The 23,355-nt window shown below is 53.5% G+C and overlaps 2 protein-coding genes across 6 annotated transcripts in view; one reads left to right on the forward strand and one right to left on the reverse strand.

Moving 5' to 3' along the window:
- Positions 1–9,222, forward strand: part of EEF2KMT (eukaryotic elongation factor 2 lysine methyltransferase) — a 12,938-nt gene extending 3,716 nt beyond the window's left edge. For 2 of the 4 annotated variants that reach the window (XM_058433946.1, XM_032144515.2), the window contains exons 3-8: positions 1,429–1,509; positions 3,099–3,200; positions 4,293–4,426; positions 4,509–4,774; positions 5,604–5,895; positions 9,112–9,168. In XM_058433946.1, the coding sequence (XP_058289929.1) occupies positions 3,159–3,200; positions 4,293–4,426; positions 4,509–4,774; positions 5,604–5,895; positions 9,112–9,151 (774 nt within the window). In that variant the 5' untranslated portion in view covers positions 1,429–1,509; positions 3,099–3,158 and the 3' untranslated portion in view covers positions 9,152–9,168. Of the gene's footprint in view, positions 1–1,428; positions 1,510–3,055; positions 3,201–4,292; positions 4,427–4,508; positions 4,775–5,603; positions 5,896–9,111 lie in introns of all 4 variants that reach the window. The other 2 variants (XM_032144516.2, XM_032144519.2) reach the window with 2 other exon arrangements.
- ALG1 (ALG1 chitobiosyldiphosphodolichol beta-mannosyltransferase) lies at positions 7,803–23,133 on the reverse strand. Of its 2 annotated transcripts, none has more exons than XM_032144514.2 (13): positions 22,920–23,133; positions 21,941–22,018; positions 21,713–21,816; positions 19,435–19,583; positions 17,423–17,512; positions 16,939–17,049; positions 16,077–16,198; positions 15,853–15,891; positions 15,149–15,208; positions 13,797–13,907; positions 12,161–12,275; positions 11,086–11,161; positions 7,803–10,093 (listed from the first exon to the last, which is right to left on the reverse strand). In XM_032144514.2, exons 1-13 carry the CDS (start codon positions 23,125–23,127, stop codon positions 9,962–9,964), a joined length of 1,395 nt encoding a protein of 464 aa, XP_032000405.1. In that variant the 5' UTR covers positions 23,128–23,133; the 3' UTR covers positions 7,803–9,961. The 2 variants fall into 2 exon arrangements, with proteins under 2 accessions (XP_032000405.1, XP_032000404.1); XM_032144513.2 differs by having other exon boundaries at positions 12,161–12,278; positions 22,920–23,132.
- Between the last annotated feature and the right edge of the window lie 222 nt (positions 23,134–23,355).

Consider the following 23,355-nt stretch of genomic DNA (forward strand, 5'->3'; position numbering starts at 1 on the left):
CAGCCTGACCTTGGCCTTGAGGGCCAAGTGCAGATCACCCTGCATTCTGGGTCTTCACCTTCTGAAGAGACAAAGGCCATGAGCCCTTCTGAAAAGACAAAGCAAGAGACTCCCTCCCAGAAAGAAGTGCACCAGAAGAATACATTTTCCATACCAACTCAGGGGAGGCAGACATCCCCACCCCCACCCACCCAGCCCATCCTAGGAGCCCCGGTTAAGAATTCCTGTGCTAGAAGCGAACCAAGATTATCCACGTGGAAAAGATACAGCCACAGCAGGGAAAACTTTCGGGGCAATACAGTAGGTCAGGGCTTCGAGCGTGGAGATCCTGAAGTTATATCGCACGCTGCTCTGAGGTGCACCCTGAGCCTCACTCTCATAGGTGGTGAAGCATGAAATGTAGGGAAAGCTGCTTTAAAACCCAGCAGAAGGCTGGGTGCACTGGCTCACACCTGTAATCCCAGGAATTTGGGAAGCTGAAGTGGATGGATCACCTAAGGTCAGGAGTTCAAGACCAGCCTAGCCAACATGGCAAAAACCCATCTCTACTAAAAATAAAAAAATTAGCTGGGCGTGGTGGTGCACGCCTATAGTCCCAGCTACTTGGGAGGCTGAGGCAGGAGAATCGCTTGAACCCGGGAGGCGGAGGCTGCGGTGAGCCAAGATCGGGCCACTGCACTCCAGCCTGGGCAACAGAGCAAGACTCTGTCAGAAAAAATGAGAAACCAGCACCAGCCTGAAGAGCCTGTGTATTGCGTGGGGTACTTTGCTGCCCTTGGGCAGAATGTGCATCCCTCCCAGCCAGCAGGCGCTGCGGACCGTCTCCTCCCTCTCCTTCCAGGCTCCTCTTTTCCCACCGCCCCCACTCCTGCTGCACCAGTCCCTCTGCCCTCCTTTCCAAGTGCCAGGCCGTGGCCACCTCAGAGCTTGCACCGGCTGTTCCCACTGCCTGGAACTTGCTCGTCCTGCACTTGGCTTCTCTCGGCTTTAGCTGGAGTGTCACCCTGAACGTCCCTTCCCCTCCATCCTGTCCCCAGGGACACACACTCCAAGAGAGCAGTTGCCGAGTGGGCCTTCCCGCCTCTTCCATAGAGTCGGACAGTTGGCGACTGTCCTTACTGCAAACCCTGGTTCACACTGGCTCCCCTGGGAGGGAGGTGGTTTGGGCCCACATGCCCTGTGTTCCTGCTCAGAATGGGCATTAGAAATGCTGCCATAGCCTGTGCCACTGCAGTGGAAGCATTTTTAGGAAACAGCTTATATCTTAAGACAAACTTCAGATGCGTGGGGCCAGAACGCTGTGTCCCTCTACATCTTTGCTGAGGGATCGGGTAGCCTGGAGTTTGCCCTCTGCTGTGTTGGCTTGAAGCTCATAGGAGACTTAAGACGGGCTCTCCCCAGCAACCAACGTTCTGTCCTTTGCCGTAGACTGTGAAGCATCCTGTGTGTGTGAAGCACCCACCGTCAGTCAAGTATGCCCGGTGCTTTCTCTCAGAACTCATCAAAAAGGTCAGTTATGGGCAGTGTCCGCCCAGTAGCCAGACAGCATAGCCACCTGCGTGCTGGAGCCCCCGTCCTTGCCAGGCCCTGGGCCTGCTTTGCAAACCCCAGCATGGCAGGGCCTTCCCCGGGCAACTGGCTGCAGCTGCGTGTGACCCACAGGAGACAGTGCAGGGCGGGAAGAAGGGGAAGCCAGCATCTCTCCCTCACTCTGCCTCCTGGGGTTTCCGCAGCAGCTGCTTCTCTGGGGCCCCATCTCCTAGCATACGGATTCTCATTGCTACCAGGCTGGCCCAGCCCACAGCACTGGAACCCTCACCCACACCCTCTGTCCTGCTCGCCGAAGGGGTTGGGGTTTCCTGCTCTTGTCCGTCTGTGGGTTGCCCCACGGGCCCCTGTTGGAAGGTTTAGCTCTTGCCATACCTTTGGAACTAGTTCCCCTGGTGAATTCTCCGCACTGATCCTGCTGGAACGAGCTCTTTCCTGACTGATACAGGATGCATTTTATTTTTCACTTATTTGTTTTTTTTTTGAGACAGAGTTTCACTGTGTTGCCCAGGCTGGATTACCGTGGCACAGTGTCGGCTCCCTGAAACCTCTGCCTCCTGGGTTCAAGCAACTCTCGTGCCTACCCTTCTAAGAAGCTGGGACTACAGGCACACGCCACATGCCTGGCTAATTTTTGTATTTTTAGTAGAGACAGAGTTTCACCATGTTGGCCAGGCTGGTCTCGAACTCCTGACCTCAGGCGATCCGCCTGCCTCGGCCTCCCAAAGTGCTGGGATTACAGGCATGAGCCACCGCACCTGGCCTAGGATGGATTTTAAAGATGGGCCCGAACATGCAGGGTTTGACGTGAGGATGTCGAGAGGCCGTTCCTCAGTAGGCAGTAGCAGACCTGCTGAGTTGAAAGGGCCATACTTTCAGCAAATAAACAATCCCCTGCTTCTCCGATACCTGCTTTCTCCCTAGTCCTCCCCAAAAGGGTGCATCTGTGGTCACCAGCAGGTCTGTCCTGTGCCACCAAGAGAGGGCAGTAGTCACTCAGTGTACCCTGCTGCTGCCCTGTGAATCCTGGGATGGGGCCAGCCATGGAGAAGCTGACAGCCACAGCCTGCAGCATGGGCCGCCCTCACAGTTCTGCCTGGGCTCACTTAAAAGCAGCTTTTGTTTTCCTCCTCTCTGTGTTTGATCCAAACACAGAGCTCTCTGTCATGGTCCTATGGCAGCTCTCATGGAATCCTTGTCTCCTGCCCTAGACTACACCTAACGCTACCCTCTCAACACCTCTTGTTGAAGGCCCTCCCATCCAGGTTTCCCTACCAAGTGAATTTTTTTTTTTTTTAGAGACAAGGTCTCTGTTGCCCAGGCTGTCCTCGAACTCCTGGGCTCAAGCAGTCCTCCCATGTCAGCCTGTAGAGTAGCTGGGACTATTCGGCACACACCACCACGCCCAACGAAGTGAATATTTTATATCCCAACTGGCCGGTATTACACCATTCCATCTCAAATCTCCCCTCTAAACTTGGTGAAAATCATCTGGCCATTTTTACAGGTTAGAACGAAAGCAAACAAGCTCTCACTCTGTCTGCCCCCAGCACGAGGCTGTCCACACGGAGCCTTTGGATGAGCTGTACGAGGCGCTGGCGGAGACCCTGATGGCCACGGAGTCCACGCAGGGCCACCGGAGCTATTTGCTGGTATGAGAAGGGCACCCTCCTCCCCCTCACAGCCCAGATACCCTTCCTGCACAGAGAAAGTGAAAACGTGGGTGTGGGTTCAAATCCTGACTCACCCATTCTGCAGTCTTGGACATGAGGTCCGTTAACCTTCTTTAGCCTCAGTTTCCCTGTCTGTAAATCAAGCACTTCAACAACAATAGTATGTCTCGTGGGGTTGTTGGGCATTTGACCAATAGGTGACACACAATACCTGCTTCACAAGGACCTGGTGTCCGGTCCTCAAAGAATACTTGACAGGGCCGGGCGTGGTGGCTCACACCTGTAATCCCAGCACTTTGGGAGGCCAAGGCGGGTGGATCCGAGGTCAGGAGTTCGAGACCAGCCTGGCCAATATGGTGAAACCCTGTCTCTACTAAAAATACAAAAATTAGCAGGATGTGGTGGCTCATGCCTGTAATCCCAGCTACTCAGGAGGCTGAGGCAGGAGAATCTCTTGAACCCAGGAGGTGGAGGTTGTAGTGAGCCGAGATCGCGCCATTGCACCCCGGCCTGGGCAACAAGAGCGAAACTCTGTCTCAAAAAAAAGTACAAAAATTAGCCGGACATGGTGGCACATGCCTGTAGTCACAGCTACTTGGGCAGCTGAGGCAGGATAATTGCTTGAACCCAGGAGGCAGAGGTTGCAGTGAGCCAAGATCATGCCACTGACTCCAGCCTGGGGAACAGAGCTCAAAAAAAAAAGATAAAACATACATACAGGAAACCACAAAGGAAAAACATAGCATATTGAATCATCACAAGGCAGCCACCCCTTCATAGCCACACCCAGCCCCTGGCCACCACCGACCTGTGCTCCATCGCCAGAACTCCGTCGTCTCAGGATTGTTCGATGAATGGAATCCTGTGTGGCCTGGGATGAGTGTCCTTCATGCCGTGTGACACCCTTGAGGCCTGTGCAAGCTGCTGGCATGTCAGCAGTTAGCTGCTTCTCATTGCTGAGTGGCGATTGGTCCTGTCATGGTTTATTCAGCCATGTGGTGGATGGCTACTTGTCTTCCAAGCCACTTGCCTTCTGATTGCTGGACTGACTCTCGCCCTCTCTTGGTGCAGCCCTCGGGAGGCTCGATCACACTGTCCGAGAGCACAGCCATCATCTCCCACGGCACCACAGGCCTGGTCACATGGGATGCCGCCCTCTACCTTGCAGAATGGGCCATTGAGAACCCGGCAGCCTTCAATCACAGGTGACTTCGGGGCACAGGGCAGGGCACCGAGGCAGGCTTACCCTGGTGCAGTCGCAGACACGGTCCCCTTTCCTCCCACCAGGACTGTCCTAGAGCTTGGCAGTGGCGCCGGCCTCACAGGCCTGGCCATCTGCAAGATGTGCCGTCCCCGGGCATACATCTTCAGCGACTGTCACAGCCGGGTCCTCGAGCAGCTCCGAGGGAATGTCCTTCTCAATGGCCTCTCATTAGAGGCAGACATCACTGCCAACTTAGACAGCCCCAGGGTGACAGTGGCCCAGCTGGACTGGGACGTCGCGACAGTCCGTCAGCTCTCTGCCTTCCAGCCAGATGTTGTCATTGCAGCAGGTAATGCCCAGCCCCAGGCACCCTGTGCAGGCGGTGTCCTTGCAGCTCTACCCAGCTCTTGGCTCTGGGAAAAGGGAACAATGGACGCTGTCGGGCATGGACATGATGGGGCTTCCAGAAGAGTTACTCTGGGCCTCCAGGGGGACATCAAAGGACAGAGGTGCCTCTTAAGGTGACCTTCAAGCCACAGCCCTCTTGTTGGAGACACGCATAATTCCGTTACAGTCGTCACCACATGGCTCTGTCCCGGACGGAGCCATGCCCTGTGTCCTTCAGAGACCACAGGAGGAAAACAAACACTTCTGGGACGAGGACAGGGCCCTTGAGAGAAGGTGGTGTTTGGCTGGGCCACCGAAAACCCCTCGCCCCTGCCAGCACTCAGTCCCCTCTCTGGTGGAACAGAGCTCTGCCTGTGGTCCTGGGTCCCAGCCCCGAAAACCACAGGTCCAGCGGTGGTCAGGGACACAGGCCCACCCCTGCAAGCCAGCAGACAAATCGGCAGATGCCTGAAACACGAAGTTCACACCAGGGTCAGGCTTTGTGTCATTCAAAGCCCTCTAGATAGGCCGAGAACCAGAGCTGGTTTTTTACGGAACACCAGTGAGTCTGGAGATTTTTTTCTTTTGCTTTGGTCTTCTGCAGCTTTCTCTACTAAGGGTTCTCCTTTTTCACCCAAGTAATTGCCTTTCCATCTAGTGGCCCAAATAGTCAAATGGCATCTAATAGTCTCATATGACCCCTGCCTCTCTGGCCTCGCCCTGCTGCTGAGGTCAGCATGAACTGGAACTGTCCGCTGGTCCCTTTCAGTAACCTGAAGCTTTCACCGTAGACGTGCTGTATTGCCCAGAAGCCATCATGTCGCTGATCGGGGTCCTGCAGAGGCTGGCTGCCTGCCGGGAGCACCAGCGGGCTCCTAAGGTCTACGTGGCCTTTACCATCCGCAACCCAGAGACGTGCCAGCTGTTCACCACCGAGCTGGGTGAGCCCACACGCCCACCTGGGCCTGCATGGTCCCCGAGCTATCCCTGCAGGACTCCAGTGGAAGTGAAAGAACTGGGCGCCGGGGAAAAGCTAGGATGCCCCACACTCCCACACCATGCGGGGAACTCGGGCAGAGGCCGGTGAGCAGGGTGGGCTCACGGCGTGGGGGGCTTGGGGCAGGAGGTGGGCAGCTCAGCACAGGGAGGGAGGGTCTGAGCCCAGCAGCCCTACTGTGTGCTTCAGAGCAGGGTTCCCTAAGCCCTTGGGCCTCGGTTTCCTCATCTATAAAATGGAGGTGGCGGGAGAGGCAGTCGGGGTCAGGGCTGGACACAGCTGTGACCTGCAGGACGCTGGAGCACAGGCTGTCCAGGCGGATCCACCATGCCACTGTCCTGAGCACCCAGTCGATGGAAGACGAGCAGGGTGACTGTAGAGAAGGGGAACTGGCCCCGTAGTGGGCCAGCCACTGTCCTCAGACCTGACATTTGTCAGCCCCCAGTACCTGTGAGGGTGTGCTGTCATTGTCCCATCTCACCAACAAAGACACTAGGGCACACGGAGGCCAAGTGACCCCTGAGCTCCCGCAGACTGCAGCCCGGCCACCTGGTTCTCACGCCTCCACACTACACCCAAGCCCCCCAATGCCACCAGCCTTTGCCCCAGCTCCCCCTGAGCACAGCCCCCCCTGGCAGCCATGTGCACAGATGCACCCGCAGCAGCCTCTGCCTGCACAGAGACACGGACGACCCAATGCCTGTCCACGTGGGGCAGCCCGTTAACTACAGAGCCAACAAACAAGCCAGCACGGGAAGGCATACTGGCTTCCACGACAGAGTCCCACACAACCTCGCACAGGAGGCTGGCCGGGCACGGGCTCAGGCCTGTCATCCCAGCACTTTAGGAGGCTAAGGCAGGAGGACTACTTGACGCCAGGTGTTCAAGACCAACCTGGGCCACATAGTGGGACTCCATCTCCACAAAACATACAGAAACTAGCCAGGTGTGGTTGCACACGCCTGTAGTCCCAGCTACTCGGGAGGCTGAGGTGGGAGGATGGCTTGAGCCCGGGAGGTGGAGGCTGCAGTGAGCCCTGATCTCACCACTGCACTCTAGCCTGGGCAACAGAGAAAGACCCTGTCTCAAAAAAGAAAAAAAAAAAAAAAAAAAAAAAGGAAGTCTTTCTTCAGATACTTACGTGAAAAAAAAACCTGCAATATCTTTTAAGTGAAAAAAACAGTGCCAAACAGCACACATAGTATAAGCCCCCACCAACCTTTTTTTTTTTTTTTTTTTCTTTTGAGACAGAGTCTGGCTTTGTATTGCCCAGGCTGGAGTGCAGTGGTGCCATCTCAGCCCACTGCAACCTCCCACCTCCCAGGTTCAAGCTCTCCTCCCATCTCAGCCTCCTGAGTAGCTGGGACTACAGGCGCATGCTACCATGCCTGGCTAATTTTTGTATTTTTTGTAGAGTTGAGGTTTCGCCATGTTGGCCAGGCTGGTCTTGAACTCCTGACCTCAAGTGATCTGCCGCCTCAGCCTCCCAAAGTGTTAGGATTACAGGCGTGAGCCACTGCGCCCAGTCCCATTTTTGTTTAAAAACTAATAATAATCACCCACACATGGTTATGAGTACCTGTATTCCCAACTACTCAGGAGGCTGAGGCGGGAGGATGGCTTAAGCCCAGGAGTTTGTGGCCACCTTAAGCAACACAGCAAGACTTCATCTCAAAAAAAAAATGTATCACAATAATCATTTTCACATAATATACCTATAGAGGAAAACCTAGAATATATATATAGCAGGCTTGTCCAACCTGCGGCCCAACACAAATCTGTAAACTTTCTTAAAACATATGAGGTTTTTTTGCGATTTTTTTTCTTTTAGCTCATCAGCTATTGCTAGCGTTAGTGTATTTCATGTGTGGCCCAAGGCGATTCTTCTTTTTCCAATGTGGCGCAGGGAGGCCAAAAGATTGGACATCCCTGATATACACGTTAACAGGTGCCATCCTTGGATGGCGGGATTATAGAGACTTCTACACGTTCATGTCTGTACTACTTCATTTTTATAAAGATGCATTTTCCACTCATAACAAAAAACTGTGATTGAAAATCATGCCGGGTCACAGTGTCTCACGCCTGTAATCCCAACACTGTAAGAGGCTAAGGCTTTGGGAGGCTGAGGTGAGTGGAACACTCGAGGTCAAGAGTTCAACAGCAGCCTGGCCAACACGGTGAAACCCCATCTCTACTAAAAACACAAAAATTAGCCAGGTGTGGTGGTGCACGCCTATAATCCCAGCTACTTGGGAGGCTGAGGCAGGAGAATCACTTGAACCTGGGAAGCGTTGCAGTGAGCTGAGATTGTGCCACTGCACTCCAGCCTGGAGAACAGAGTAAAACTACATGTAAAAAAAAAAATAAAAGAGGCTAAGGCAGGAGCATCACTTGAGGCCATGCATTCAGGACCCCATCTCTACAAAATAAAAAATTACTGGCATGGTGACGCACCTGTCATCCCAGCTACTCAGGAAGGGGGAGGATTGCTAGAGCCCAGGAGTCGAGGCTGTGGTGAGCAATGACTGTGCCACTGCACTCCAGCCTGGGTGACAGAACAAGATCGTACCTCAAAAAAAAAAAGAATCATTCTGGCTAATGGCTCTTCAGACATCTGTGCTTATGAGAACACCAGCCCCTTCTAAGCTTTGTGTGTGTGGTTTTTTTTTTTTTTTTTTGAGATGGAGTCTCACTCTGTCACTCAGGCTGCAGTGCAGTGGCACAATCTCGGCTCACTGCAACCTCCACCTCCTGGGTTCAAGCAATTCTCCTGCCTGAGCCTCCTAAGTAGCTGGGATTACAGGCACCCGCCATCGTGCCTGGCTAATTTTTGTATTTTTGTAGAGATGAGGTTTCACCATGTTGGCCAGGCTGGTCTTGAACTCCTGACCTCAAGTGATCCGCCCGCCTTGGCCTCCCAAAGTGTTGGGATTACAGGCATAAGCCACTGTGCCCGGCCGCTTTCTAAGCTTTGTGAAGAGTGGGTTGACTGAGCAGCCAGGTAGATGTGGGTTCAGATCTCTGCTTCTGTCCCGCTGTGCCAAGTGCTGGGGCGGACACGGGCAGAGAGTGGACAGCGGCACGGTGCCCGCTGCTAGCCATTTCTATGCAAAACCAGATTTCTGGTCCCATCCTGGAGGCCAATTCTAGGCACCTGGGTGGGCCTGAGAACCTGTGAACCAAGTAAACTGACTTGGACACCCCCCACCCCACCAGGACTGTCCTAGAAGCCCCACACAATACGCTCATGTCCTGTCCCCAAACACCACTATCCTGAAACACATGTGCTCTGTTGCCAGGCCGGGCCGGGATCAGATGGGAAGCAGAAGCTCGTCATGACCAGAAACTGTTTCCCTACGAAGAGCACTTGGAGATGGCAATGCTGAGCCTCACACTGTAGGACTCACACACGCCTCCAACGTGACTGTGAGAATCAAGTCACTATCGTGGGAAGAATTTTTATATGGGAAAGCGGATAAAACTTTCATTGGACTGGAATGTTTGAAGAATGTTAAATTCCAAATCAGGAACCACAAACTGCCCTCTAATAAGACATCGGCTATCTAAGCGTTTGGGTGCCCCCTTTCTGCCAGCAGTTCTGGTTCTTAAGAAAATCACCATAAATCAGACATGAAAATTCTGGCTCCAAAAATAGCATTTCTTTGTGCAAATAAAAACGTGTGTATCAAGTATGACGCTCCCCCAACGTGGGCACACTCGGTTCCTCACAAAGCCAAGCCCACTGCAGCTGCCACATATGTGGGCTTATGGTGCAGCAGGTGCTTTTTTCAAGAGAGGAATCAAAGTGTTAGGAACACGGCAGAAAGGTGACACCTGGAGACCAAACGCAGGATGAGGAGTACTGCAGAGGTCACAGGGAAGTCACAGAACAGTAATACACTAGCAGGGGCGTGGGCCGTGAAGAACAGAAGAAGACAGGAAGCGTTTCCGAACCTCCAGAGAAGAAATTAGGGCCAACCACAGCTTCCCGGGTCACAGAACCAATTCATTCACCAGGCGGCACCACTGCCGTCATTTCAGCTTCTGGCCACTGGGAGGCGCTGCTCGAAAGGATTTGCCCTGAGACTCCGAGAAGAAGCTGCTGGAAGGACAGCAGGGGTCCTGGGGTTTTAGCCTCTGGCCCAGGAGTCATGTGTCCATAACCAAAGGCAGCACAGTCTGCACCCAGCTCTCATCCCATCGGAGCTGCTGCGACTCCCGCAGGTTCTTCCGGAACTGGTTTAGCTTGCCCACAGGATCAGGAAAGTTTGAGAAAAGCATCTGCAAAAAAATAAAGAGCAGAGCTTACCTCATTGCCTGTCCCCGCCCCATCCCAGGTCACCACCTGGCTGACCCCAGGTCCCCGACCCAACAGCAACCCCTCCCAAGTCCCTAACTCCCTCACTTGGACTTGAGACCCTTCACACCCCAGGAGCGCTCCGCCTCCAACGTGACATCATGCTTTCTGGAAACTTCCCCGTATGTTCCACTTTCCCACACTTGGTGCTCTGGAGCACTTTCCGGCCTCTACATGCTGTACGTTCCCCTGTGAGCAGCCTCCTCTCGGCCTCTGGCCAACACAGTCCCACCCATCTGTGGGTAACAAGGGGGTGTCGGTGTTCTTTTCAGCCTTGCTAAACTGTCTCAATCAAGGATCACAAACTACAGCCTGCAGGCCAAATCCAGCCCACAGCCTGTGTTTGTAAATAAAGTTTTATTGGAACAAAGCCACACCCCTTAATCTACAGATGATCTGTGACCATTTTCACTGCACAACAGAGTACCATGGTTCTGACAGAGACTGGGGGACCCAGTCTAAATGACTTCCGACCCGGACCTTTACCGAAAATTCTGCCAATCATTCTGTTGGCAAGAATGATGTATTCCTTTTTGCAATAAGAAACGAGTAACCTTTGCAGAATTCCACCCATCTTTCAAGGCCGGTCCCAGAAGCTCCCTTTGCCCGCCCACCTACCTGATCCTGATCACTTCCTAAACTGCAGCCTGGCCCACCCGGCTCCAGCATCATTTGTGGAGTGTCAGCTCCATAAATCCAGAGGGCAGGTAGGGGTGTGTCCTGACTCTCCCGAGCCTACTGTACCCAAACGGGACAGCAGAGTAGGCCGGCCTCTGTGACTTCTGCTCCCTCCCTAGCTTTTCCACCAGACCCCACATGGTCCCACCCTGGCTGTGGGAAGCAGGGATCAGGGAGCGTGGCTCGGTGCCAGTCTCCAGAACCCTGCCCACCCTGGCGTGGTGGCAGATGTGGCTACCTGCAGCTGAGCTGCCAGTTCCTCTGAGTCCTCGAAGACCAGGCCGTTTTCTTCATGTTTCACCAGCTCATGTAAACTGCAGAGAGAACCAAGGGAGCCTGAGAGCTGCCTGGAGAAGACACCAGACCCCTGGGGTGCCCACCTGGGCTCCCACCCACCCCACGCTCAAGCCAGGCTGGGGGTTGGAACAGGGGGTGTGGTTTCCAGGAGCTGGTTCTTAGATTTGGCATCTGAAGGGCATAAAGGCCTGGGAGGTGCACAGCAAAATGGCCAAACCAATTCAAGGACGGAGCCTTAGGAGGATTTGTACCTTCTGTGCTGGATGCTCTTCAAGGACTGAAGAATGATTTTTGCATGTTTTTCTTCATTCCATGGCCATGGAACAAGAAAAGGCAACCCCTGGGGACTGGCTTAGCACGTAAAAGATGACTTTTCTAAGGCACCAGGTTTGATCCTGACATTCCCTGAGCTCAGCTCACACGAGGGGCTCGCATCCCTGAATCCCATCCGGGGGCCGGCTCCTGAGCAGGGGCCAAGGGCTCAGCTTGTGCTGAGGCTACTGCTTCTAGAATCTCCTCTAACGCCACCCTTCCAAACACCCGTCTGTGCTGGCTGGAGTGAGGCCACAGCATGACACTCATTTAATTGATTCAAACCCCCCATGTGAGCGTGGCCAAGAGGGACATGGTGGGAGAGAGAGAAACCAAACCACGTAAGCCTGCAGGCAGTTCCCGCCAATGCCACTCTAGCAGCAAAAGCCCCGAGTGGAGTTCTAGTACTTAAGATGCTTTTTTTTCATATTAGGTTGGTGCAAAAGTAATTGCCATTTTTAATGGCAAAAACCGTGATTACGTTTGTACCAACCTAAATATAACATGAGCTCTAAATGGAAGCAACTACTTCAGGGAGGCTCAGCCCAGCCACAGTAACCGCACGGCTCCTCCTCATGGCCTCCAGGGTGTGCTGGACTGACTGAGGGGCAGGGCCTCACTGTGGGCAGCTCGCTCTGCACTGCTTTCCCCTCAGCGGTGGATCTGCGAAGCTATCCCCAGAAAGATTCGGGTTCTGCTCCTACCACTTGAAGTTCACGGCACACACAGGCAAACAGCACCCGAACATGTCCACCACCTTCATGGGCAGGTCCAGGCCACTGGAGGACGTGTGCAGACAGACACCCAGGTCCGCCGACCCTGCTAGGCAAGAGGGGTGGGTCACAGCGCTGGTCTCTGCCCTGGGAACACAAATCCTCCCAGCCCGGTGAGGTAACATCCCCCGAGGAGAGTGAAAATCGGATAAGGCCCCCGACAGCCCCAAGAACAAGTGGCTTAAGCTGGCCAAGCAGCCACACAGCCTGGCTGGGACATCTGAAAATGTAAGTTGACACTTTTTCTACATAACCACAATTTGGTTTTTTTGTTGTTGTTTTGTTTTGTTTTGAGACAGAGTCTCACTCTGTCACCCAGGCTGGACTGCAGTGGCACAATCTCGGCTCACTGCAACCTCCACCTGCCAGGTTCACCTCCCGCCTGTAATCCCAGCATTTTGGGAGGCCAAGGCGGGCAGATCACCTGAGGTCAGGAGTTCAAGACCAGCCTGGCCAACATGGTGAAACCCCATCTCTATTAAAAAAAAATACAAAATTAGCCAAGCATCGTGGCAGGTGCCTGTAATCCCAGCTACTCGGGAGGCTGAGGCAGGAGAATCACTTGAACCAGGAAGGCGGAGGTTGCATGAGCCAAGATCGGGCCATTGCACTCCAGCCTGGGCTACAAGAGCGAAACTCCATCTCAAAATAATAATAAGAATAATAATAAACCACAGCACACCCACCACAAACCAGCTGTCACTGTGAAAATAAAGGCAAACAGCTTAACATTTCTAAAGACTAGCTGGGGCCAGGCGTGATGGGTCATGCCTGGAATCCCAGCAGTTAGGGAGGCCAAGGTGGGAGGATCACTTGAGGTCAGGAGTTCAAGACCAGCCTGGCCCAACGTGGTGAAACCCTGTCTCTACTAAAAATACAAAAATAAGCCAGGTGTTGTGGCGGGCTCCTGTAATTCTGTAATCTACTCGGCAGGCTGAGGTGGCAGAATCGCTTGAACCCAGGAGGCGGAGGTTGCATGAACTGAGATCGTGCACTCCAGCCTAGGCAACAGAGCAAGACTGTCTAAAACAAAGACTAGCTGGAGAATCCTACCAGGAAAAGGCCCTCAGCCTCCAACTGCTCTGCTCACTCGAAGCTGGAAGATGCAGCTCTAGAGACGCATCAGGACCAAGCCATGACTCCCCACTTGGAGAAATCAACGGGGAAAGAGACAGAGGAAGGGAGAACCACCTCACTGGGAAAGGCAACGCTGTTTGACACATCGTCCCTGTACCTCCCAAAGCCACTGCCCTCCCGCACCTGGGTAACAGTGGCCCCAGCCCCAGGCCCAGCCCTCCTGCAGGAAGGAAGAGGACTGAATGGAGGGCGTGGCAGGCTGAAAGGACGTGGCCTCCTCAAACCCCTTGGTAAAGGGCCTCTGGGGCCACCTGGCAGGGAGGGGCTGGCAAACCAAGAAGTAGCCTCCTCCCGGGAGTTCAGCCAGAGCCCAGGTCCTGTCCCCAAGTGGCCTCCAGAGCCACCTTTTCAGAAAAAGTACATCCCGCCCACCCCTGTTCCCCCTGCTTAAGGCCCCGCCTCCTCCCTGAGCCTCCTGCTGGCCTCTCACCTAGAAGCAGGGGGTAGTCCTCGGCCTCCAGCCAGGGGGTGCAGACCTGGATGTGCTGGAAATGCTTCTGGTGGATGAGGCGGCTGTAATACTCCCTCAGAGGCCCTTTGCCTTCACAGAGAAGAGCAGACACTGCCATGGACCCGTCTCTGTCCCTGCCACGTGGTCCCAGGCCCAAGACACTCTCCCCTAGGAGGGATCCCTTTCCCAGAAGCTCCACCCCTCGGCAGCTCCAGTCAGGCCCCATCTGGGCCCTTCCAGAAGCAACCAAGGAGCCCCGAGACCTGCAGGGGTGTGTGCACCCTGACCCCTGACGCATAGCCCTGCACCTGCAGCCAGCTGGCCTCGGGCTGCAAACATGGCGGGGTTAGCACTGGCCTGGCACCCAACCGCCCACTGGGTGGACCCAGCCTTTTGTCTGTGTTGTGCACAAGGACACGAGGACTCCCCCTGCCCTGGCACAGCCCCCAGAGCACGTGGCACAGGTTCCAAGCCGCCCCTGCCCTGCCACAGCCTCCAGAGCACATGGTGCGGGTTCCAAGCTGCCCCTGCCCTGCCACAGTCTCCAGAGCACATGGCTCGGGTTCCAAACCACTCCTGGGAGCCTAGAGGCCAGAGGAGGGAGGAGAGCAGGACCAGCAGCTGGCCCAGACCCCGCCTCTTCCCACACCGCTTCCACTTTTCCCCCTCTTCACTGAGTCACCCTGAAAGTGCTCAACAGCAGTAACTGTGGGACAGGGGCTCTTCCGTTTGAAAAATTAAAAGAGGCTTGGTTAAGGCACCAATGACACGGCTGGGCACAGTGGTTCGTGCCTGTAATTCCAGCATATTGGGAGGCCGAGGTGGGTGGATCACCTGAGGTCAGGAGTTCAAGACCAGCCTGGCCAACATGGTGAAACCCTGTCTCTACTAAAAATACAAAAATTAGCTGAGTGTGGTGGGCACCTGTAGTCCCAGCTACTCGGGAGGCTGAGGCATGAGAATTGCTTGAATGTGGGAGGCGGAGGTTGCAGTGAGCCGAGATTGCACCACTGCACTCCAGCCTGGGCGACAGAGACTCTGTCTCAAAAAAAAAAAAGGACACCAATGACGTAACAACAACAACAAAAAGATGCTTGGAAACTACTGAAAAAGTAGAAAGCTTGGTATCCACAGATTCAAATCTGGGCTCCCTGCCCTGCTGCGAAACCCTCTGAGCCTCAGTTTCCCCCACGTCAAGCAGTATAAGACCCTATGGCAGAGAGCTAGAGCGAGGATTAAGGAGACAAGATCTGGGAAGCACAGGGTTAAAGGCTGCGTGCCCCTTCCCCTCCGCAATCCCCCAACCAGACACCCAGGGTCCCAGGCAGTACCTGTTATCACACAGACGAGAGAAGGAAGGTTATGTCCGTCAAGAGTCAGTTGTTCAAACTCTGTGTTTAAAAAAAGGAACAATTCTACATGGAATTTCTGATATAATTTTTTTTTTTTTTGACAGACTCTCGCTCTGTCACCCAGGCTGGAGTGCAATGGCGCGATCTCAGCTCACTGCAACCTCTGCCTCCCGGGTTCAAGTAATTCTCGTGCATCAGCCTCCCAAGTAGCTGGGATTACAGGCGCCCACCACCATACCTAGCTAATTTTTAGATTTTTAGTAGAGACAGGTTTTGCCATGTTGGCCAGGTTGGTCTCAAACTCCTGACCTCAGGTGATCTGCCTGCCTCGGCCTCCCAGAGTTCTAGGATTACAGGTGTGAGCCACCAGGCCCATTCAGAAAAAAATTTTTAAATAAACAATAGCCAGAGTCACCTGGTCAGCTGGAGAAAGAGCACTGCTCTGGCAGGGAGGCCACCAGCCTCTGTGAGATACTCTCCTGGAGGGGGCATTTCAGCCCGAGGGCCTGGTCACTCAGTGACCCAACTGGGGATTCAGGGCGGCCCACCTCCACCACCCCCACTGTCCCCAGGCTGCCCCACCCAGTGGCCCGGGACAGGAACATGCCGCAGGCCAGGCCAGCAGCTCACAGCTCAGAAGCCCCCGACAAGCCCAGAGCTCCTCAGCGCAGCCACACACCTACTTTCTAAAGCTGCCAGCAGGATGGAGAAGTCTTCGTCCTCTGTGAGAAGAGAATTGAATGTCAGGGGCCTGTTTCTGGACACCCCTCTTCCAGCTCACACGCCCTCCCCTTCTCATTGAGACCGTGGAGGGGTGGGGGCATGCAGGACTGGCAGGGGTGAGGAGAACACACGTTGGCCAGGTGCCCGTCACACCAACCCCAAGTGCCCCAGGGGTCATGCAGACCTGTCCAGCTTGTGCTGCTGACCAGCAGGGCTGGCCGCTCGGGGAGACGCGTCACCAGCCCGCTCCCAGCATCCCGCTCTGTGAAGGCTGACCGCTCCGTGGCTGGGTCCTTAGGTTCTGAGCTGAAGGAGCAGAAAGAAAGCCTGTGAGAGGCCACACAGCAGGCCCAGGACCCAGGACGGGCATCTCCTGCTGTGGCGAGGCCTGCAGGCTCCCAAAGGTTGGGGTGCCCGGCCACATTAGCAGCACCAGGCCACCCCTGCCATCCGAGGCCTGGGCTTGCTTTCTCTAATATTGTTGCTGGGTGCTAAGGTTACGATAGCAAACAAGACAGACTCATTCCTTTTCTCCACGGGACTTGCTGTCTTATCATCCCCTGGACTCAGGATGAGGGTGCTAGGACGCCCTCCCACACCACCCCAGCTTACCCAGGGGCACACCTCAGGGTGTGTGGACCTGCACAAAGGTCCCCTCCTTAGCCCCATGAGACACCACAGGGGACACACAGGTCCACAGATCCTGCCACAGGCCTGGGAACCCACCGGCAGGACAGTAAGATAGCGCAGGGGTCCACAAACATTTCTTAAAGGGCCAGAGAGTAAATACTTCAGGCTTTGCGGGCCACACGTTCTCTGCTGCAAAACGCGACTCTGCTATTGTAGCTCAAAGGCGGCTACAGACAACTCAGAAGGTAATGAGTGTGTTGTGTCCCAGTGAAACTTGATTTACAAAAGCAGGAGACTGGCCTGTAGCCCTAGTTTGCCAACCCCTGGATGAGTGGGTTCCCAGGTCTGCAGTGAGAAGGGGAGGGGCCAGGGCAGTGGCGAGCAGGAGAGAAGGCAGCTGAGGATGCAAGGCCTACCGGGCCCTGAACGGAGAGTGCATGCTGCCCAGCTTCATGAAGAGCCGGTGCTGCAGGTCCAGAGGTGTCTCTTTAAAGAAAGATGCCGGCTTGTCGTAGACGGTCACAGCCCTGCAATGAAATCATGGCGGGGCTATTGGGAGGGCGGAAGAAAGGCCTCAAGAATAGAGGACTCAGAGGCTCCAGGAAAAGAAGGACGCTTGGGGAATCCAAGTCTCAGACGATGACAAAAAGAAGCCTTGCAATCACTTGGGAATGCACGCAGAGACGTCCTAGGACCAAAACCGCCTGGACCCCCTGGCTGGCTGGGAAAGAAACTCTGCCCCCTCCTCCCCCGGCTTCCCCAAACCAGAGACCACCTCCCAGGCCCTCAGTATTTCACACTGCCCCTCCAGCACGACCGCAGCAGGCAAGGCAGTTCTCACTGCAGCCAGTCAGGGGCCCTGCGCCTCTCCCAGGCCGCCGTCGTCCCAGGCCGTGGTACCTGATGTGCCAGTTCTCCGCCAGGTCTTCTCGCATGGCATTGGTAACACACAGGTTCAGGTGGGACAGGCGCCCAAAGAACCGCTCGTACCTGAAAAGAGGGATCAGCAGTCAGCAGAGCCCTAGACACGCCTCCACTACCACCGCGACATGACTCAACATCCCTCAACAGAGAAAAGGCCGCGGAGCTGGGAGAGTTTGTGCTCCCTGAGCCGCACCTGTGCCAGTGTCCTTTCTTTACGCTGTATACACCCTTCTTTATTTGTGTCACTTGTTGGCTTAAATACAATCACTTTAAAAGGAAACTGCACTCCAGCTTGGGCAACAGAGCGAGACTCTGTCTCAAATAAATAAATAAATACATACATACATACATACAAATTAAAAAAATAAATAAAAGGACACTGTGTATCACTGCCAAAGTGAACATCCTCTCTCTTGCTGTAAAAGGAAGAAATACAGGCCGGGGTGGTGGCTCATGCCTGTAATCCCAGCACTTTGGGAGGCCAAGGTGGGTGGATCATTTGAGGTCAGGAGTTCGAGACCAGCCTGGCCAATATGGTGAAACCCTGTCTCTACTAAAAATACAAAAATTAGCCAGGCGCGGTGATGGGCGCCTGTAATCCCAGCTACTCAGGAGGCTGAGGCAGGAGAATCGCTTGAACCCAGAAGGCAGAGGTTGCAGTAAGCCGAGATGGCGCCATTGCACTCCAGTCTGGGGGATAGAGTGAGACTCTGTCTCAAAAAAAAAAAAGGAAGAAATACAATAAAGGCCTCACTAGCGGATCTCAGCCACCCTGTGCTACCACTGCAAAGGCTGTAAGGCCACGGCTTACTCTCAACGTGGGGCAAAGGGATTCAGTGAACATTGTACACATTCTCTAATGGAGACTGAGCCCTGATGGCAGGGTAGAGCCGGAACAGCGCATGAGCGATTCTGGGTTATTTATCACTGCCAGGGTATCATGACCTGTTCCTCTCTCAAGATGCAGAGAAAGCTCGGAAATGGGGTTGCCTGGGACGACATTTTGGTCCTCACACTTAGCTGTGTAGCAAGAGGCGTAATCATTCTCAGCCTCAGTTTCCTGACTTGTAAAAGGTACACCCTCCTGAGGTGCATGGACATTGAACGGGGTAAAATATAAAAAGGGCTTGGCTGGAGGACTGGCATGCAGGAGATGCTCACCATTGAGCATTTTGCTCAATTTGCTCAGTTGAGCTGTTTACTGCTGCTGTCACCACTGCCAGTGAACAAACTCATCAGGGCGAAGGCCACAGGCAGCCAACGGCCCAAGGCTGGAAGTACACACAGAGGCTGGACATGCACACGGAAGTTGGATGTGCACATGAAGGCTGGCCATACGGAGTATGACAGAGATGTTATAGTCGGGCTCAGAGTACAGCAGGTGACCTTCCCAGCTCCACATCCCACTGCTACCACTGGCCCTTCTTCCCTCCCTGTCACATCAGCTGCAGCAACCGTGGCCCACTTCTCCAGCTCCCAACAGCAGCCCTGGGTTTTAATTTGGGGATCTGCCCTCACCCACCCTCTGTCCATGGGATATGGATGCTCCTGAGACCCAGCTCTTCTGCTGGAGCACTTGCCCCCTGGCCTCAATAGACAGATCAGAGGAAGGCAGGTAACCTACATGAGCCAATCAGAGAGGGCTGCCCTCCCCACTGAGCCTGGGTGGGGACCAGAGCTAGGAGAGTTCCGGGAACCACCACCAGAAGGGAGTGTGGAGACAGACATGAACTGGGTCCCAGTGACACTGCTGAGCTCGAAACCAACCATTTCCACAGACACTTCCATTTCATGGCACAAAAATGTGGTCCTTTGCTGAGGCCTGTTTCTATCACTTGGAACCAGCATTCAGCCTGATTCATCAGCCTCACCCCGCCTCCTGCAGAGCACACAAGGAACCAGCTTCCGGAGGCCCACAATGGCCCTTCTTCTCACTCATCCTTGAGTGGTTTGGGGGACGGTATTCTACCCTCTTCCCAGACTCTCACCACTTGGCCAGCAGAACGAGGGGGTGTTTGGGGCCATGCACCAGACCCATGATGGAGTAGCCATAGTTGTGCCAGTCAATGACGAGCTTGCTTCCACAAAGGCAGCCCACGAACCAGCAGACAGCAATGCTAGGCAGACCTGGGGGGTTCTAGGAAAGATAGAGACTTGAAGAGGAGGAAACCCAGACCACGCTCGGCAACAAACCCAGTAAAAATAGTCACAACACACATGGTGATGAGTGTTATCTTTACAGAGCTCTTGATAATACGCAGAAGAAAGACCCTCTCCACCACCCAAATAGGTGTAAAAAGTCATAAAAGAAACAGAATGGGCGAGGTGCGGTGGCTGACGCCTGTAATCCCAACACTTTGGGAGGCCAATGTGGGAGGATCATTTGAGCCCAGGAGTTCAAGTCCGGCCTAGGAAACAGTGAGAACTCATCTCTACAAAAAATTTAAAAATTAGCCAGGTGAGGTGGGACACGCCTGTAGCCCCAGCTACGAAGGAGGCTGAGGAGGTAGGATCACTTGAGCCCAGGAGGATGAGGCTGCAGTTAAGCTATGATTGTGCCACTGCACTCTCAGCCTGGGAGACAGAGCTAGACTCTGTCTCTAAAACAAACGAAAAACAAGCAAACAGAAACAACCTGAGAAGTCCAAGATCATCAATAATCAAGGAGGCAAAAAACAGAACAAAGAAATGGCATTTTTCACCTGTCAGAATGCAAATTCTAAAAAGGTCTAACAACAGCTGGTGATGGTAAGCATGGGGGAGAAGAGGTACCCCACTCAGCAGGGGCCAAACTGGCCCAACCTTACTCTAAAGCTGTCCAGTAACATACACATTTTTAAAATGCATCAACTTTGACCACACAATTCCACTGCTAGGAAGTTATCCTAAGAAAGAAACTGGACTTATGCAAAAGGCATATGCTCACTGGGCTTGGAGCCACACTATTTGTAAAAGTAAAACCAAAATCAGGAAGAATCTGAGTATCCATTAACATGAGACTAAATACATGCAGTATGGTACATCACATATTGGAATTCGAGGCTGCCTATTAAAAGAGGAAGGTGCAGGGCGTGGTGACTCCTGCCTATAATCCCGGCACTCTGGGCGGCCGAGGCAGGTGGATCACCTGAGGTCAGGAGTTCAAGACCATCCTGGCCAACATAGCCAAACCCCATCTCTACTAAAAAGAAAATTACAAAAATTAGCCAGGCGTGGTGGCACATGCCTGTAATCCCAGCTACTCAGGAGGCTGAGGCAGGAGAATCACTTGAACACAGGAGGCGGAGGGTGCAGTGAGCCAAGATCGCAACACTGCACTCCAGCCTGAGGAACAGAGACTCTATCTCAGGAAAAATAAAAATAAATAAATAAAAGAGGAAGGTGCTTCTATATATTAAAAATTGATTTGATTAAAGAAAAAAACGGTATTCCTTCAGCTAGAAAAGAAAGAAAAATTTATTAAAGAAAAAAGTGATCAAGGGAAGAGGTTAAAAGTATAACGATAGGCCAGGCACAGTGGCGCACACCTGCAATCACAGCACTTTGGGAGGCCAAGGCGGGTGGATCACCTGAGGTCGGGAGTTCGAGACCAGCCTGGCCAACATGGCATAACCCCATCTCTACTAAAAATACAAAAATTAGCTGGGCGTGGTGGCGGGAACCTGTAATCCCAGCTATTCAGGAGGCTGAGGCAGGAGAATCGCTTGAACCCAGGAGGTGGAGGTTGCAGTGAGCCGAGATCACACCACTGAACTCCAGCCTGGGAGGCAAGAGCGAAACTCTGTCTCAAAAAAAAAAACATGTGTGTGTGTGTGTGTGTGTGTGTGTGTGTGTGTGTGTTTACTATAGAACCAGACTGACCACCTACGTTCAAATCCTGATTCCACCACTTCCTAGCTGTATGGCGATGGGCTACTTAGAGAGCCTTTCTGGGTCGAGGTTTTCTCATCTAAATGAGAACAACCTTAAGAAATAGGTTCTTGTATTACCTAAATGTAATACTTCTTAGGGTCACTGTGAGGACTAAATGATTTAATACATGGAAAACACTTAGATACACAGTCAGTACAATTTAAGACTATCTGTAATGACACAGAGCATGGATAGGTGCCATAAATAGACACATCCCATAGGCTGCTACTCATGTCTTTGAACATTTACACACACAACACACACACATATGAATATGCAATATATTACCAATTTGTGCTGGAAAGTAAACTGCTAACATGGTTCTCACAGAGGGAGGCAGGGGCTGATACACACCTGGAGAAAGATATAGGCGCCTGGCTCCCTCCACATCAACTTCCACAGCAAGTACATAGCCTGAAATACAACTTTGACTCCGTACTGGAAAACTCGGGGCCCAACTGCAAGTCAGAAAACACCTGTGACTACCAAAGGAGAGTCTGGCAATCTGCACGGCTTTTCAGACAAGCACCCCCTGCCCCCAGTCCATGAATTCAGAGGATTCTAGAGTTGACTGCACCCTACCTGCAAGACTCTGAAGGTCTGTCAAGCCCACAATCTGAATTCTGTTGTTCTGCAAAAGCTCATCATGGGGTTTGGAGTCTGAAAAATGAGAACGATCCCTTTAATGTACCAGAAGCAGCAATCTAAAGTCAGATAATCTCCCAACTCAGACTGAATCACGGAGAGCGTTTTGGAAAGTAAGCTATTTCAAAACCTCTCTCTGTTCCTCACTAGCCAGAACAGAGAATGCGGCCAATTCTTGCTCAGATTCCTCTAGATATCCCACAGAGAGAGGGCCTGAATCCGACCTACCTTCACTTAACACGATGCCTGGCAAACAGTAGGTGCTCAATTAAACTAATCTAGATTCTCTGGATAGTGGAATTTTCCACCACAGAGCCATCCCTAGGAAGTCCCACTCTACCCCATCGCCCTAGGATAGCAGATTCTAAACACGGATTAAAGGCAACTAGTGCTGTTGCCACTTCTCCCTGAGATGCGGTTGAGCTATCCTCTCAAGTTACCAACGTGGAGAATAATGAGGGAGCAGACACCGCTGCCCTGCACACTGTGGGGAAAAGCTGGACATGAAGAACAAATGAAACATCTGTCTGCAGAGCTCTGCGTTGAGGGATGAGGAATGAGATACCCTGTCAGCTCAGACACACTCAGACACAGCCTGACAAGGGTAGCTGCACACGGACGTAGCTACCAGCACTAGCCCTAGAGTCCCATGCACCTGGGTTCCACTTACTAGGAGAATTACGTGAGACCACGCGATGTATTCACTTAACACATTTCTGACACGTGGCAAGATTAACGCCGGCTACACCTACAGACCCACCCAGGAAAAGCTGGGCAGAACCCGCTCGTCCAATCTCGGAGAGCTGCCCAAAGGCGGCGACTAAAGGAGCACTTCCGCCTCGACTCCCCGGGGCGGTTAGAACCGAGGATGAAAGGCTGAGAGAGCATCCTCCCTCCCGGACCCTTGGCCACTCACTGCAGAACCCCAGGAGGGTCACCGAGAAGCCGTGCATGGCCAACGACAGCGCGTGGTACTGCATACGGGGGCTGCGGCCCACGTCGCCCAGCACCACGGCTACTACATGCCGGGCCGCCCGCCCCCGCCTCCAGCGCTTCCATCCTCCCAGCAGCAGCAGCGGCAGCAGCAGACACAGCGCCAGCAGGACCAAGCAGGAAGCCGCCATCTTGGCGGGTCCGCAGCAGTCACGTGACCGCGCTTACGCGCGCTGTGCGCAGCCGCAGACCGAACCTCCGAAGTCGGCCGAGAGGGCGAGATGGAGACGCGGTTCTCTAAGAGACGCCCGGGAACCCCCAGGAGCTCCTTGGGGCCAAGAATTAGTAGTAGTAGGACACACGCACATACGCCAGGCTCCCTAAACACCAGTGTATCTCCCCGACTAAAGTAAAGCTGT

The sequence above is a fragment of the Hylobates moloch genome, unplaced genomic scaffold (genome assembly GCF_009828535.3).
Source record: "Hylobates moloch isolate HMO894 unplaced genomic scaffold, HMol_V3 SCAFFOLD_23, whole genome shotgun sequence".
Lineage (NCBI taxonomy): Eukaryota > Metazoa > Chordata > Mammalia > Primates > Hylobatidae > Hylobates > Hylobates moloch.

Bases quoted from the DNA above. Each gene is read 5' to 3' on its own strand.
- ALG1 (XM_032144513.2), bottom strand. From the start codon at position 23,127: ATGGCGGCTTCCTGCTTGGTCCTGCTGGCGCTGTGTCTGCTGCTGCCG. The intron at 21,817-21,940 runs GTAGGGTGCAGT...TCTGACTTGCAG, and splicing joins AGACCTTCAGAGTCTTGCAG to TTGGGCCCCGAGTTTTCCAG. The intron at 16,199-16,938 runs GTAGGCCTTGCA...CTGCTCCTTCAG, and splicing joins CACTCTCCGTTCAGGGCCCG to CTCAGAACCTAAGGACCCAG.